Genomic DNA, 15,209 nt, shown 5'->3' with positions numbered 1-15,209 from the left:
TGCAGCAGGAGCGTGGCATGAACGGCCACTAAGATCACACCCTACGTGTTAATAGCAGAACAAGGGTCAGCACTCCGTGAAAGCAAAACAAGTTACAGATAATTCTATGGGGGAGGCTCAGGAAAAAAAAATCAAAATGACAGAGAGAGTTCACGGTCTACAGTTGTTAAACTCCATTTTAAGTCCAGAAGGCCTAAGGAGAAGATGAGGTGTTGTTCCTCCAGTTTGTGTTGGGCTTCACTGGAACAGTACAGCAGGCCAAGGACAGAAATGTGGGCAAGATGGTGAGTTACTTGTATAGTCTTGGTGAGAGCACAGCTGAAGTAATTTTTGGTCTCCTTATTTAAATAAGGATTTATTTGCCATAGAGAGAGTTCAACAGAGATTCAGCAGATTAATCCCTGGGATGACAGGATTTTTTTATGAGCAGAGATTGAGAATATAAGACCTGTATTCTCTCAAGTTTCAAAGAATGAGAGGTGATCTCACTGAAACTTACAAAATTCTTACAGGGCATGACAGGGTAAATGTAGATAAGATGTTTCCTCTGGCTGGTGAATCAAGATGTGGAGATGCCGGCGTTGGACTGGGGTAAACACAGTAAGAAGTTTAACAACACCAGGTTAAAGTCCAACAGGTTTATTTGGTAGCAAATAAGTTTATTTGGTAGTTTATTTGGTGTGGCTTTTGCTACCAAATAAACCTGTTGGACTTTAACCTGGTGTTGTTAAACTTCTTACGGTGAATCAAGAACCAGGGGACATAGTCTCAAATTAAAGTACTGGCCAATTAAGACATGAGGGCAGACCTTTGGAACTCTCTACCCCAGAGGGCTGTGGAAGTTCAATCATTGAGCATGTTCAAGACAGAAATCAATAGATTTCTGGATACTAAAGATATTAAGGGATATGGGGATAATACAGGAAAGTGTTGTTGAGGTAGATGATCAGTCATGATCTAATTAAATGGTGGGATAGATGCGATAGGCCAAATGGCCTACTTCTGCTCCTAGATTCCTATGATCATGTTCTTTGATCCCTTTTGGGGTCAAAATACCTCAAAATGATAAACCTGTTGATGGAAGTTCAGAATTAATTCAACTTAAGATGGCAAATTCAGTCAGTGCCTGAACCAGACAGATCTACAGTACTCCAGGGTTGATGGTTTATCGGTGAGATTAGCTCATTAACAGAAACTACAAAGATAGATCTGTCATTGTGAGCTAAGACCCTCCCACTTGCTTTACATAATCTGTAAATTTAAAGCCCTAGCTGGACAGAGTAAAGGCTTACTAGTGCTTGTATAAGTAAATTACACAGTTTAGTACTGTTACTCTCGGCATTTGAGAAGTTCCTAAACCTTGACTCTGACAACATATGTGCAATCTTGCTGGATTTGGACAAAGTTGGGTGCACCTCGGTGGAAGGATATTATGCGCATTTAGGTAGAAGTACTTAGGTAGAAGCAAGGTTGGAATAGAGAAGGAAAGATGGAAGGAAAAGATTGGAAGCCAGGAATGGTATTTTGCACTGAGGCACTGGAAGTAGCATTAACTTGAGGGAAGCAAGGGAGAAAAGCACTCACAATAACTGAGAGGGATGGAAAAAGAGTGACAGCTTCAAATGACAATTATAGGACTAAATCAATGACTTGAATTAAAAAGGAAGAGGGAAAACTGCACAAGGAGGATTGACAAAGGAGTGCATGTCTCTATGAAAAGGTGGGCAGCTGGATGTGATACAGGATCTCTGTGAATTGGGTCCAGAGAGGGAGAACTCTTTTGTGAATTGAGGTGGTGTGGTTTGCATGTGTGGGAAAATGAGCTTTGATGTTAGTTTTGTGGAAGCAATAGTCTGGTTGACCTGTTAGAAATTGAAATGTCACATTCCTTTCTTTTTAAATCAAAAATCTGTCCATTCTGAAGGATCAAAGTTATTAAGATCGAAGATTAACCAGAAAGATCCACTTTGAATGGAAAGTTAAAAAATGTCCTAGGGGAATATATCCCAGATAACTCTAAGTAAATACCAATTTTGTGTTAACATTTGAATTTTTATTGCAGGCTTTCATGTCTAAGGAAATACCGTTATGTAGAGCTATTGCTTAAGTTACAGCAGTTAATTGAACTACCTTTTCAAATCATTGAAAAATCAACCCTGTTCTTGACCAGTCACCTTTTGAGGCTTGTGCCAGTTTTTATTTGAAGCCGCTGATAAGTTTTTACTAGTTCGCCACCCTATTCAACAGACACAAATTCCGCAGGTGCGATTTTCTTAATAGCTTAGTCAAGACATTCAAACATGATGATGAGTTTCTGCATGTATCAAATACCAAGCTAATTAAACAGAAACAATCTTCAGATAAGAAGTTAAACTGAAACCATGTCTGTGTGTTAAGGATTCCATGCCATTATCTAACAGAATGAAAATGCAATGAACATGGAATGCTCTACATGTCCCAATCAAAATTTCATTGCTAACCTACACCACGGGCAGAATTTTACGCTCCCCAGAGCGAGTTCCAAGACCTGGGCTGGGGCATAAAATTGAATGAATGTGATTCTTCCCACGGAACAGCTTGCCCAAACCCAGATGCAATTTTTTAAAGTCAAGTAAAGTTTATTTATTAGTCACAAGTAAGGCTTACATTAACACTGCAATTAAGTTACTGTGAAATTCCCCTAGTCGCCACACTCTGGTGCCTGTTCGGGTCAATGCACCTAACCAGCACGTCTTTCAGAATGTGGGAGGAAACTGGAGCACTCGGAGGAAACCCACGCAGACACAGGGAGAACGTGCAAACTCCAAACAGACAATGACGCAAGCCGGGAATCCAACCGCGGACTGTGGAGCAGCAGTGCTAACCACTGTGCCAATTTCATATTTGAGCAGGCATGGCCTTGGACAAGAAACCAGCCTATTCACCTTAATGGCCACTTAAGGGCCTTTACCCGCCCAGCCTTAAATTTTAGGTGGGCAGTCGCGCATCTGGGTAGGGTGGGAAAGTGACATTAACACTTTTCCCCATCTCAGGCAGGAGGTGGGAACACCTCACTCTGAAGGCTCCCTGAGAGTTGGACTGCCACCCCCGCCACCCTTCCCCCCAAAGACTTTGATACTCCAGCACCACCTCCCTTCCTGGCCTACTCCTTGACACCACAATTATTTTTTCCCTGTTTAATCAAAGATTGAATTGTCCTTCTCTTGAATCTCATCTCAATGGCTCCAGCAGTTTATGTTTCCATAGATCACTGAGGCCCCCCTGAGGCAGAAACTGTTTAATGTAATTAAAAATGAGTCTCACGTGACATGATATCCCAAAATACTCTCAACCCAGTAAGTGCTTTGGATGTGAAGTCATTGTTGTTATGTATATGCAAAGGACACAAAAGTTCAACAAAGTTAGGACTGCTACAATTTTCAATTTCCTTTCCTGGATGCAAAGGCAAATTAAGACTACCCTGAAGAGGGCACTGCACTGACAGAGATTAAACATATGTCAATTGAAATAGCCTCTGAAGGCTGAACTTTAGCAATCATGTTTAACTAAATATGGTACTCAAAGTTATTTTTCTAATCAAGTACAGCAACTGGATTGCATTGCGTATGTGGCTTTGTTTAAGCACCAAAGCGGACAAATTCAAGTGTAGGGCAAGTTGACTGACTTTCTGAGGTGGAGGAATTGAATTAAAACAGTCAGACATCCTTAGGAAAATAGAGAGGAGCTTTATCTGGTGTCATAGCTGGATTTGCCCAATCATCACCAGTAAAATACTGATTGCCACCACACATGCTTACCTTCTGGTCTGTACTGGGCAACAATGGTTACAGTCTGACCGGCTCTTTTGAGTGCTGCTGCTGCCTGCTCATGGGTAGCACTCCGAAGGTTTACACCATTCACCTGAAACAAAGGGATATGATTACTTAAAACACGATCAGGTTCCCACTCAATTGATGGTGGTTTTAGTGACGATGCAGACTTAGAACATTTGTGAAGTACTTACTGACTGACACATGGGCTTACATATTAGATTGAGCTACTTGCTTTCTGACAACCTATCCAGAAACAACTACATTAAATGCGTAGAAATCTTCCTAAAAAAATTGGGATTCTGTACATGAGTAATTGAAAGAAAATGAAATGTGCTAAGTGTAACATCACTGGAAGGAACATATGACTTTTAGTTTCCGGAGCATTTCCGCCAGTGGTGTCTTGCTTGTGTCAGGTCTGGTTTTGTTGTAGACTAATTGATAGAGATTGATCAGTATGATCACAGGCAGCATGGTGGCACAGTGGTTAGCTCTGCTGTCTCACAGCTCCAGGGACCTGGGTTGGATTCCCTGCTTGGGTCACTGTCTGTGTGGAGCCTGCACATTCTCCTCGTGTCTACGTGGGTTTCCTCCGGGTGCTCTGGTTTCCTCCCACAGTCCAAAAACGTACGGGTTATGTGCATTGGCCATGCTAATTTGCCTCTTAGTGTCCCAGGATGAATAGATTAGAGGGATTAGTGGGGTAAATATGTGGGGTTACGGGGAAAGGGCCTGGGTGGGATTGTTGTCAGTGCAGACTCGATGGGCTGAATGGCCTCCTTCTGCACTGTAGGGATTCTATGATTAGTCAACAACTTCATTCTATCATGTGACTACCAGGATGGTGGAAGATTAAGGTGGTCTTTTTATGTCTAGGATTTTTAATATCAACAAGGGCAAAAGGCAGATGGAATATAGTAGTAAGGAAGATTAAAAGACATAGAGGGTGATCTTACTGGCTCATCACACCAGTCGATCGGGGTGGCGAGCCAGTAAGATCGTGAGAGAGGCAAAAAACTGGGTTTGCACCTGGTAACTTGCATCTTACCGGCCCCGATCTGGCGGCATGATCAGCTGCCCACCCAGGAAGGGTGCGAGGCTGATCTTAATATTTAAAATCCAATTTTAATATTATTAGTGAGACCTGGGTGCAATCGTCCGGGTCACTTGCCTTAATGGCCTTGCAGGTGGAGGTCCTCACCAGTGAGGACCAGACTTGATGGCCTCTCTGGTGGGACTGAGGCCACTGGGTCCCCTGGGTGGTCGGCTGTGCCAGTCTAACACACCCTGGAACGGCCCACCAGGCACCCTGGTATTGCTCGCCAGTCACCCTGGCACTTTCCACCGGACAGTGCCATTGGACGGGGCCTAAAGGGAGGAGGAAGGGCCCAATGGGAGGCAGTGCATGGGGAGCTGCACACTCTGCTTCGGGGGATCGCCGGGTTGGTGATCGATCAAGGAGAGGTGAATGGGGGAGGGTGTTCAATGGGGGGGGGCCATGATCGGGGTGGTGGGAGTGCAATGTCCGGGAGGGTGGGCGAGTGAGATATCTCCCAGTGCACTAGTGGGAGATCAGACGTATGTGCAATGGCGCAATCTAGCAGTCATCAGCCAGCTTCCCAACATGAATGGACTCTGTTCACCCCCCCTACTGGTGAGAATCACACTTTGCCTCATTTATTTTCTCTAAGATTTGAATTTTTTTCTCACCGAAAAAATGGGTCTGAAACTCTCCCGTTTTCACACTCATTCGGCACTTAGAATTTTTCTGTAAGTTTGCCCCCAAAGAGTTATATGAAAATATAATGATTTTATTCTTTGGAAATGATTAACCATTCTTCTGCAATTTATCTTTGCTATTGACTGCAAGGTTGTCACCAATCTCCTGGTGCCTCAGGATAAGGATGTTACTCATGAACTGCACCTCTGGAATGAAAACACCTTGGCAAGCAGGAGCCTGGAACGTTAATGTGATTATAAGCATGTATTCTGGCATACAAATATCCAGGTGGGCACTAATCTAATTTCTATCTGGCAAATGCTGCTGTTTTACTCCAGAGCAATCTACATGAGCCAGTGTTGGAGGAAAAACTGAGTCATGCAGCTACCATCTTAAATCACTTTAAAAGTATGAGCCATTAAAGCAGAATTTATGATTAATGTAAGACATGTAAACAGACTAAATGTCTATTACTACAGTCAAGAAATATAAGCAGCCAGTATCATGTTCATCAAGTTAAGGTACAATGTTGCAGCATATTTTTTGAAAACCCATCTTATGTACATGCACCATAAAAGTAAACAAATCTGAGGAAAATGCGTTACATAAATAAGTTAACAATGTGTAATTCCAAATATATAAATGAGATAGGTTAAATGATAAGCACAGAGTTCCATTGCTTCATGAAGATTTCCTTCCCTATTTGCAGCAATTTAGATCTGATTATTCTATGTGGATTTTCTGTTCCTGCTTTCTCTGCACTTGCAACAGCAAAAAATTCATTACTATTCATTACAAATACCTACATTTCCAAAAGAATATTGTGAAATTTTGTTTTCATAAAGGTGGAGACCATCAACAAAAAGAAATGAAACATTATCCATTTAACATTGTTAGTACCATATGTACTCAGGTCACGTATCTTACAAGCTAGATGGAAAGTAAATCTCAATCCAGAGCCTGCTCAGGTCAAATATGGCATGGGCAAAGAGATGCATCAGATACTGCCCCAACAAACATTCCAGGGTTACAGGATAGAAGAAGCATAAAGATCTCTTCACTCCGTGTCATCCTTCTATATTGCCTCAACAAGTATTCATTGTGCAATTGTTATCTGGGTTATAAATTGAGTAAAGTTCTCTCCACATTGCCCCATTAAGGATTCTCAGGTCAGATATATCAAGGATTAGGCACAGAATAAAAACATTCTGCCCATTCCACTTCCCCTTAATTGCAGCACTGTCATTTTCGTTTTGCACATCAGCTATCTCCATGTCCTCATTAAATAAAATATTTCCTCTATGAAGCTGAGTTGATTTGAGACTAACATGTTTTATTCAGGACACTTAAAGCAGCATTCTGCCTCAGGCTCCACTTGCATAAGTGTGCTTCCCTCAACTCATGTAACCATACCTCTGTTGTATATGTAAGTACTTTGGTTGTGTGAAGGTACTTCCCATCATACAAAAACGTCTCTGCATCCCTTCAATTACAGAAAACTGCCGATGGCCACCCTGCCCCCTGCTCTCCCTCTATCATGTAATGATACATCCGAACGTGTATAAAGCTATCTCCACCATATGAAAAGGTAGCTCCAGATCGGCAAGAACTTCTTGTGTAAAGATGCTTCCCTCAAAATTGGTGTTTTTCCCTAGTAGTGCGTGTAAAACAGGTAATGGAGATGAGTGTGAGATTGAAATTTCATCAGTCATTTTGTGATGCTGTACACTGCTACAATCTGCACAGCAAAACCTTGCCGATTAACTTCTCTTCACCTTGTGAGATACAGAATGTAGTTTACTAAGCCAGTTACATTCAAAATGGAGCTTGCTGTAAGCATAAATGCTACAATTGATATCAATTTACAGATGTTAAGGGAATTTTCATATCTTCAGCAAATATCCTGATCACTCACGGATAAAATCCGATCTCCTCTTCGTAACTCTCCACTGAGGTCTGCTGGTCCGCCTGCCAGAATGAATGATACAAAAATCCCTTCACCATCTTCTCCACCGACAATGTTAAAGCCTAACCCTGTTGATCCTTTGTGGAGGACAATCTTTCTTGGTTCTCTGAAATAAAATAGGAACAACATTAGAAAGAAACCAATCAACCAAATTGTTGGAAAAATCCATATCCCAGTCAAAGGAAGCTGACTCCACTCAATTCTCTGTCATTGAGATGAATAAGACCACATAAAAATATATTTTAAATTGTTAGCCACGTTGAATGACTATATATCAGAATTTGGGACTGAGTGAAATTCTCAATTAAATTGATAAAAGGCCCAAGGTTAGCACTATAGCTAAAGAAAAGGAAAAAAATCAGCCCACAGGAAAGGAAGGGTCCATTATATCATCAGTAAGTTCACTCTGTAATTCTTCTTTTAGATGAAGTATAAAGTTTCTGTACCTTTTGTTTAATTTAGTTCTGTGAAACTAAGGAATGGTAGTAAGACTGTCCCTTTTAGGTGGTTCTGGCTATCTGACCCAGAAACTAGTCTCACAGTACTTGTGCATCTTACTTTGTTGAGTTCTCTTTTCTAGAGCATTGCCATGAAGGGCTGGGAAAATCCAAAGATTCAAAGTTGGCTGAAAATAATCCATTACAGACAACGTTGCAACAGGTAAATCAGGAAAGTAGGAAATATAAGCAGCCAGTATCATGTTCATCAAGTTAAGGTACAATGTTGCAGCATATTTTTTGAAAACCCATCTTATGTACATGCACCATAAAAGTAAACAAATCTGAGGAAAATGCGTTACATAAATAAGTTAACAATGTGTAATTCCAAATATATAAATGAGATAGGTTAAATGATAAGCACAGAGTTCCATTGCTTCATGAAGATTTCCTTCCCTATATGCAGCAACTTAGATTCACGAAGTTTTAACACAGGGGCATATCCCAAAGCACTTCAGAAACGCAAGACAAAAAAATCCCTTTGCCTTCTTGAAGTTTGACGTTCGATCAGCATACTTTGGGAAACTCGGAAAATGCTAATGAAGAGATGTTTGTTAGTCAGTTTTTAAAAATTAAACTTGCTGAACTTACCAAGCTAGGAGACTAAAACAAATGCTATCAAGGGCAGCAACAGAGATAATACAGCCCAACCAGAGACACTGGTGTTTTAGTTAAGAAGACTAAGCCTTGAATTGAGATAAGGTGTTCCAGTAAAGTATAAACTTGTCTTCCTGGAAAATTAACTACAAGGGACTTCACATAATGGAAAATTACTGGAGAAGGCAAAAGATAGGTAGACAGCTTTCTGCATGGATGCAAACCAAAAGCCACAAACATAACTGTGTATTGTGTTTTGAAGGAAACTTCATAGGACAGGGGTGGTGGTGTGTTACTGATCACTCAGGGAGGCTGAGTTGCTATGGCAACATGCACTTTTTATACAGGCGTTTTAGTCTGGAGCTATGAATAATGATGGTAGAGACTCCAACTTTCTTTCCATTACATGACTGACCAGGAATCTCCCCCACATTTACTGCCTGCCAGTGGCATTTGCTAGAAGAATTTGCAGGTTGGTAATCAACCTGTAGGCCACATTATGAACACATCTTCCTTGGAGATCAAATCCTTTGGTGGGACCTGAACCTGGAGCTGCTAGCTCAGAGACAGGGACAGTATCCACTGCACCACAAGACGCCTAATTAATAGGACAGCATGGCTTGTCGGCATAGTAAACTAATCCCATCCCCTGAAAAAGGGTATAAAGACTGAACATGTCAGAGACTTAGTACTACAGTTAAAGAAAGGAGTTCCTGCAAATTGGCAAAAGGGGATCTCAAAGAGAGAGAGAGAGAGAGACTCTGATCAATGGAAGAAGAATATACAACCACAGAAAGCTGGCCACTTCTGGTGTTCGGCCGGGGTTTTCCAACCTCATCATGGTGGAACCTGTTGTGGAAGATTTGGCAGCTCAGCCAAAAGTCCATTAACCAGACAGTCCCAGCGGCAGGCAGGGCCAGAAAATCCTGCCCTTCATATTTGAGCTAGACATTGATGAAGTATTTAGTTGCTGGAAGTGAAGAAACATATTTAAGCATTCTGATGCGAGATATCAGCAAAGATTGCTGGGAGTAATGTCACAAAAGCAGCTGCACTTTTTAAATTATATTCTTTTTTCTTATTTTCTCAACCTGCTAAATCTGCAATCATTTTCTGTAACCATTTTGATTTTTCCCATATTGCCCATGTTAAGTATGGAAACCAGGAAACTACCCCATGAAGTATTACAGTCCTTTGGGTGATGCAACTTGTTTTCTTACCATCTGTCGATCGAAAGAACTATAAGTTTGGTGTTTCATTAAAAAATCTACAGAAAGAAAGATCAGGCAGGGAGCAGCAGAAGAATTAGGCAAGGAAGCCAAAAGAATGGTTGCAATATAAGCTTTGAACAGGCTTTAAAAGATAAGAGAACATGGTGGACAGCTTTAAGAACATAAGAAATAGGAGCAAGAGTAGGCCATCTAGTCCCTCGAGCCTGCCCCGCCATTCAATAAGATCATGGCTGATCTGAAGTGGATCAGTTCCACTTATCTTTAGAGACACAGTTCCAAAGATAGGGCCAACATGGCTGAGGAGTCTGTCAACCATAATGTGGTAAGGAGACAGTAGAATTCACAGTGTCAAGAAGCATGAATATAAATAAAGATTTATGGATTGGGTAAAACAAAGATTAAAGAAGCTTGGATAAAATAAAGTTCAAAGAACTGGATAAAAGAGAATTGATAAGAGTGTAGCTGCCTGGAGGGATTTTGAATTAGCTTAGCAGCAGGGTAAACATATATTTACTTAAGCGAAGTTGAGAACAATAGATTTGATTTGATTTATTATTGTCACATGTATTAGCATACAGTGAAAAGTATTGTTTCTTGCGCACTCTAAAAAACAAAGCATACCGTTCATAGGGAAGGAAATGACAGAGTGCAGAATGTAGTGTTACAGTCATAGCTAGGGTGTAGAGAAAGATCAACTTAATGCAGGGTAGGTCCATTCAAATGTCTGACAGCAGCCGGGAAGAAGCTGTTCTTGTGTTGGTTGGTACGTGACCTCAGACTTTTGTATCTTTTTCCCGGCGAAAGAAGGTAGAAGAGAGAATGTCCGTAGTGCGTGGGGTCCTTAATTATGCTGGCTGCTTTGCTGAGGCAGTGGGAAGTGAAGACAGAGTCAATGGATGGGAGGCTGGTTTGCCTGATGGATTGGGCTACATTCACGACCTGGGAAATTCAGCAGTAAAGCCGATGGTCCTTTTTAGGAACTGACTTTAGGAACCATTTGCTAGCACACATGATCACCAGCCCTCCTGAACAAGGCTTCTGTCATCTCCTTAATGCAGCGGTGGGTTGTTGCCTGGGAGATTTCATATATGCCACCATTTGATCTCTGAAAATTTCTGGATGCGTAAAAGTGAAGTATAATGGTGATTTTCAGGGCCTTGGGTGTCCACCAAAGCCTTTGGGTCTCAGCTCATCCTGAAGCATGGCACATAAGTTGGTGGCACCAACCTGGGAGGGTCACAGTCATCACTGAACTGGTACCTTAAAGATGGTTAAGGTGAGTCCAGTATACTCTTTATTATGGATATATCCTTTTGTTGCTGACAACTGTTATCGCTCCCATGGTATAGGGTCATTGGCTTCCCCAGATGGCCCCTGGACATGCCTTCCTTTGAGTCACTGCTGTGCAGCGCAGCACAGGATTCTGCAAAGACTGAGTGTACAGGTCACATGCCCTCTGGTCTTTCCCCCTCCCTTCTGATGACCCTTGAGAGAGGACTCTGCCTTAGCTATCTTTGCCTTGTGATTGTGAGACCACTCTGATGCCTTCTCTCCACTGCAAGAAAGGATGTCCCGAGGCATGGTACATTGGGGAAACTATGCAGACGCTGCGACAACGGATGAATGAACACCGCTCGACAATCACCAGGCAAGACTGTTCTCTTCCTGTTGGGGAGCACTTCAGCGGTCACGGGCATTCGGCCTCTGATATTCGGGTAAGCGTTCTCCAAGGCGGCCTTCGCGACACACGACAGCGCAGAGTCGCGGAGCAGAAACTGATAGCCAGGTTCCGCACACACAAGGACGGCCTCAACCGGGATATTGGGTTTATGTCACACTATTTCACATAAATATTTCTGCTTTTTTCCTCCTGAGTCTTTATCATGCGATCCTAGAATCAGAATTTATGTCACACTATTTGTAACTCCCACAGTTGCGTGGACCTGCAGAGTTTCACTGGCTGTCTTGTCTGGAGACAATACACATCTTTTTAGCCTGTCTTGATGCTCTCTCCACTCCCATTGTTTTGTTTCTTAAAGACTGGATTAGTTGTAAGTATTCGCATTCCAACCATTATTCATGTAAATTGAGTCTGTGTCTTATAAGTTCTGTTTGTGAACAGAATTCCCACTCACCTGAAGAAGGGGCTCAGAGCCTCGAAAGCTTGTGTGGCTTTTGCTACCAAATAAACCTGTTGGACTTTAACCTGGTGTTGTTAAACTTCTTACTGTGTTTACCCCAGTCCAACGCCGGCATCTCCACATCATTCTCTCCACTTACCATTGAAGTAATCTGCCACATTGTGCATATGCAGCAACTCCCCAGCACTCAGCCTTGTTGTGAATGCAGCCAAACCCTTTTACCCGCCCTTGTCCTGTATGTATGTAGCATCTCCTTGGAGTAACCAGCCTTGTTAAAGAGCACTGCTGTTGAACCATGTCTGTTAGCTCTCTGCTCCCCTTTTTGCTTTCACCCACAACTTTCTATGACTGCCTTTCGAGAGTGATAGTTATGTCTTGCCTTCAAACAGGTGCGGATCAGAAGGTGTGCCATGTGTGCCACTGATAAAATGTGTGCCACTGTTAAATCTGAAACCCTCATTAAATTACAGTGACCACCAGGCAGGTTCATGGTAAGTCATAGAGTCATAGAGGTTTACAGCATGGAAACAGGCCCTTCGGCCCAACTTGTCCATGCCGCCCTTTTTGTAAAAAACCCTAAACTAATCCCAATTGCCCGCATTTGGCCCATATCCCTCTATACCCATCGTACCCATGTAACTATCTAAATGCTTTTTAAAAGATAAAATTGTACCTGCCTCTACTACTACCTCTGGCAGTTTGTTCCAGACACTCCCCACCCTGTGTGTGAAAAAATTGCCCCTCTGGACACTTTTGTATCTCTCCCCTCTCACCTTAAACCTATGCCTTCTAGTTTTAGACTCCCCTACCTTTGGGAAAAGATATTGACTATCTACCTTGTCTATGCCCCTAATTATTTTATAGACCTCTATAAGGTCACCGCTCAGCCCCCTGCGCTCCAGATAAAAAAGTCCCAGTCTATTCAGCCTCTCCTTATAACTCAATCCATCAAGTCCCGGTAGCATCCTAGTAAATCTTTTCTGCGCTCTTTCTAGTTTAATAATATCCTTTCTATAATAGTGTGACCAGAATTGCACACAGTATTCCAAGTGTGGCCTTACCAATGTCTTGTACAACTTCAACAAAACGTCCCAACTCCTGTATTCAATGTTCTGACCAATGAAACCAAGCATGCCGAATGCATTCTTCACCACTCTGTTCACCTGTGACTCCACTTTCAAGGAGCTATGAACATGTACCCATGGATCTCTTTGTTCTGTAACTCTCCCCAACGCCTTACCATTAACTGAGTAAGTCCTGCTCTGTTTCAATCTGCCAAAATGCATTACCTCGCATTTGTCTAAATTAAACTCCGTCTGCCATTCGTCAGCCCACTGGCCAATTGATCAAGATCCCGCTGCAATTGGAGATAACCTTCCCAACTGTCCACCATGCCACCAATCTTGGTGTCATCTGCAAACTTATTAACCATGCCCCCTATATTCTCATCCAAATCATTAATATAAATGACAAATAACAGTGGGCCCAGCACTGATGCCTGAGGCACACCGCTGGTCACAGGCCTCCAGTTTGAAAAACAACTCTCTACAACCACCCGACAAAAGCCAATTTTGTATCCATTTAGATACCTCACCCTGGATCCCGTGAAATTTAACTTTATGCGACAGCCTACCATGCGGTACCTTGTCAAAGGCCTTGTTAAAGTCCATGTAGACAACATCAACTGCACTGCCCTCATCTACCTTCTTGGTTACCCCTTCAAAAAACTCAATCAAATTTGTGAGACATGATTTTCCACTCACAAAGCCATGCATGCTGACTGTCCCTAATCAGTCCTTGCACCTCTAAATGCCTGTAGATCCTGTCTCTCAAAATACCTTCCAACAATTTACCCACCACAGATGTGAGGCTAACTGGCCTGTAATTCCCAGGCTTTTCTCTACAGCCCTTTTTAAACAAAGGCACAACATTTGCCACTCTCCAATCTTCAGGCCCCTCACCCGTGACTATCAATGATTCAAATATCTCGGCTAGGGGACCCGCAATTTCCTCCCTAGCCTCCCACAACGTCCTGGGATATACCTCATCAGGTCCTGCAGATTTATCTACCTTGATGCGCTTTAAGACTTCCAGCACCTCCTTCTCTGTAATATGTACACTCCTCAAGACATCAATATTTAATTCCCCAAGTTCCCTAACATCCATGCTTTTCTCAACAGTAAATACTGATGAGAAATATTCATTTAGGATCTCACCCATCTCTTGTGGATCCGCACACAGATGACCTTGTTGATCCTTAACAGGCCCTACTCTCTCCCTTGTTACTCTTTTGCCCTTTATGTATTTGTAGAAGCTCTTTGGATTCTCCTTTGCCTTATCTGCCAAAACAATTTCGTGTCCCTTTTTGCCCTCCTGATTTCTCTCTTAACTCTACTCCTACACCCCCTATACTCTTCAAGAGATTCACTTGATCCCAGCTGCCTATGAACGTCATGTGCCTCTTTCTTCTTCTTGGCCAGGGCCTCAATATCCCGAGTCATCCAGGGTTCCCAACTTCTGCCAGCCTTGCCCTTCACTCTAAGAGGAATGTGTTTACCCTGAACACTGGTTAACACACTTTTGAAAGCCTGCCACTTACCAGACGTCGCTTTTCCTTCCCACAGACTTCCCCAATTAACTTTTGAAAGTTCGTGCCCGATACCATCAAAATTGGCCTTGCCCCAATTTAGAATATTAACTTTTGGGCCGACCTATCATTCTCCATAGCTATCTTAAAACTAATAGTGCCTGCTTAGTGATTCTAATTGTAGGTCTGTTGCAAAACTGGTTTGGAGTTTTCCTGCTGCTGATAAAACCTGGAACCAATATCAGGATGCCGGGCTTTCAATTGAGATCATCCCACCACAATTCTTTCTCTCCCACAAATCCCCAACTCTTTGGGCTGCACAAAATTCAGCCCACAGGCCAAAAAGTCCAAACGTTTGCACTTCCCTAATCTCATTATAATTTTTGTAGGCTTGAGAATAAGCAGCAAGAAGAAAGTATGTGGGCCCTATTTTACCATTTTGATTCGAAATGCTGGGCGGACTTGAAACTGGAGTGTTTCAGATCCGAATTTTAGACCCGTTCTCAGGCACCCAATATGTACTCTGCCTGAAAAGATATCAGCAATTCCGAATCACACTCAGAAGCCTGTGGGTGGGGCTTAAATCCTGCAGTTCCAATCAGCGCCTCCAACTGCGCATGCATAGAAAAAAATGATAAGAATGCAGCTCCCCTGCCACAT

The 15,209-nt window shown here is 42.5% G+C and overlaps 1 protein-coding gene across 1 annotated transcript in view; it reads right to left on the bottom strand.

The window, feature by feature from the left end:
- Nucleotides 1–15,209, bottom strand: part of LOC144492887 (disks large homolog 3-like) — a 221,648-nt gene that overhangs the window by 88,208 nt on the left and 118,231 nt on the right. Inside the window, 2 exon segments of the mRNA XM_078211466.1 lie at nt 3,798–3,900; nt 7,445–7,601. Of these exon segments, the coding sequence (XP_078067592.1) occupies nt 3,798–3,900; nt 7,445–7,601 (260 nt within the window).

Source organism: Mustelus asterias, chromosome 4, assembly GCF_964213995.1.
Source record: "Mustelus asterias chromosome 4, sMusAst1.hap1.1, whole genome shotgun sequence".
In the NCBI taxonomy this organism is placed as follows: domain Eukaryota; kingdom Metazoa; phylum Chordata; class Chondrichthyes; order Carcharhiniformes; family Triakidae; genus Mustelus; species Mustelus asterias.
This window is presented reverse-complemented; position numbering and strand designations above follow the sequence as displayed.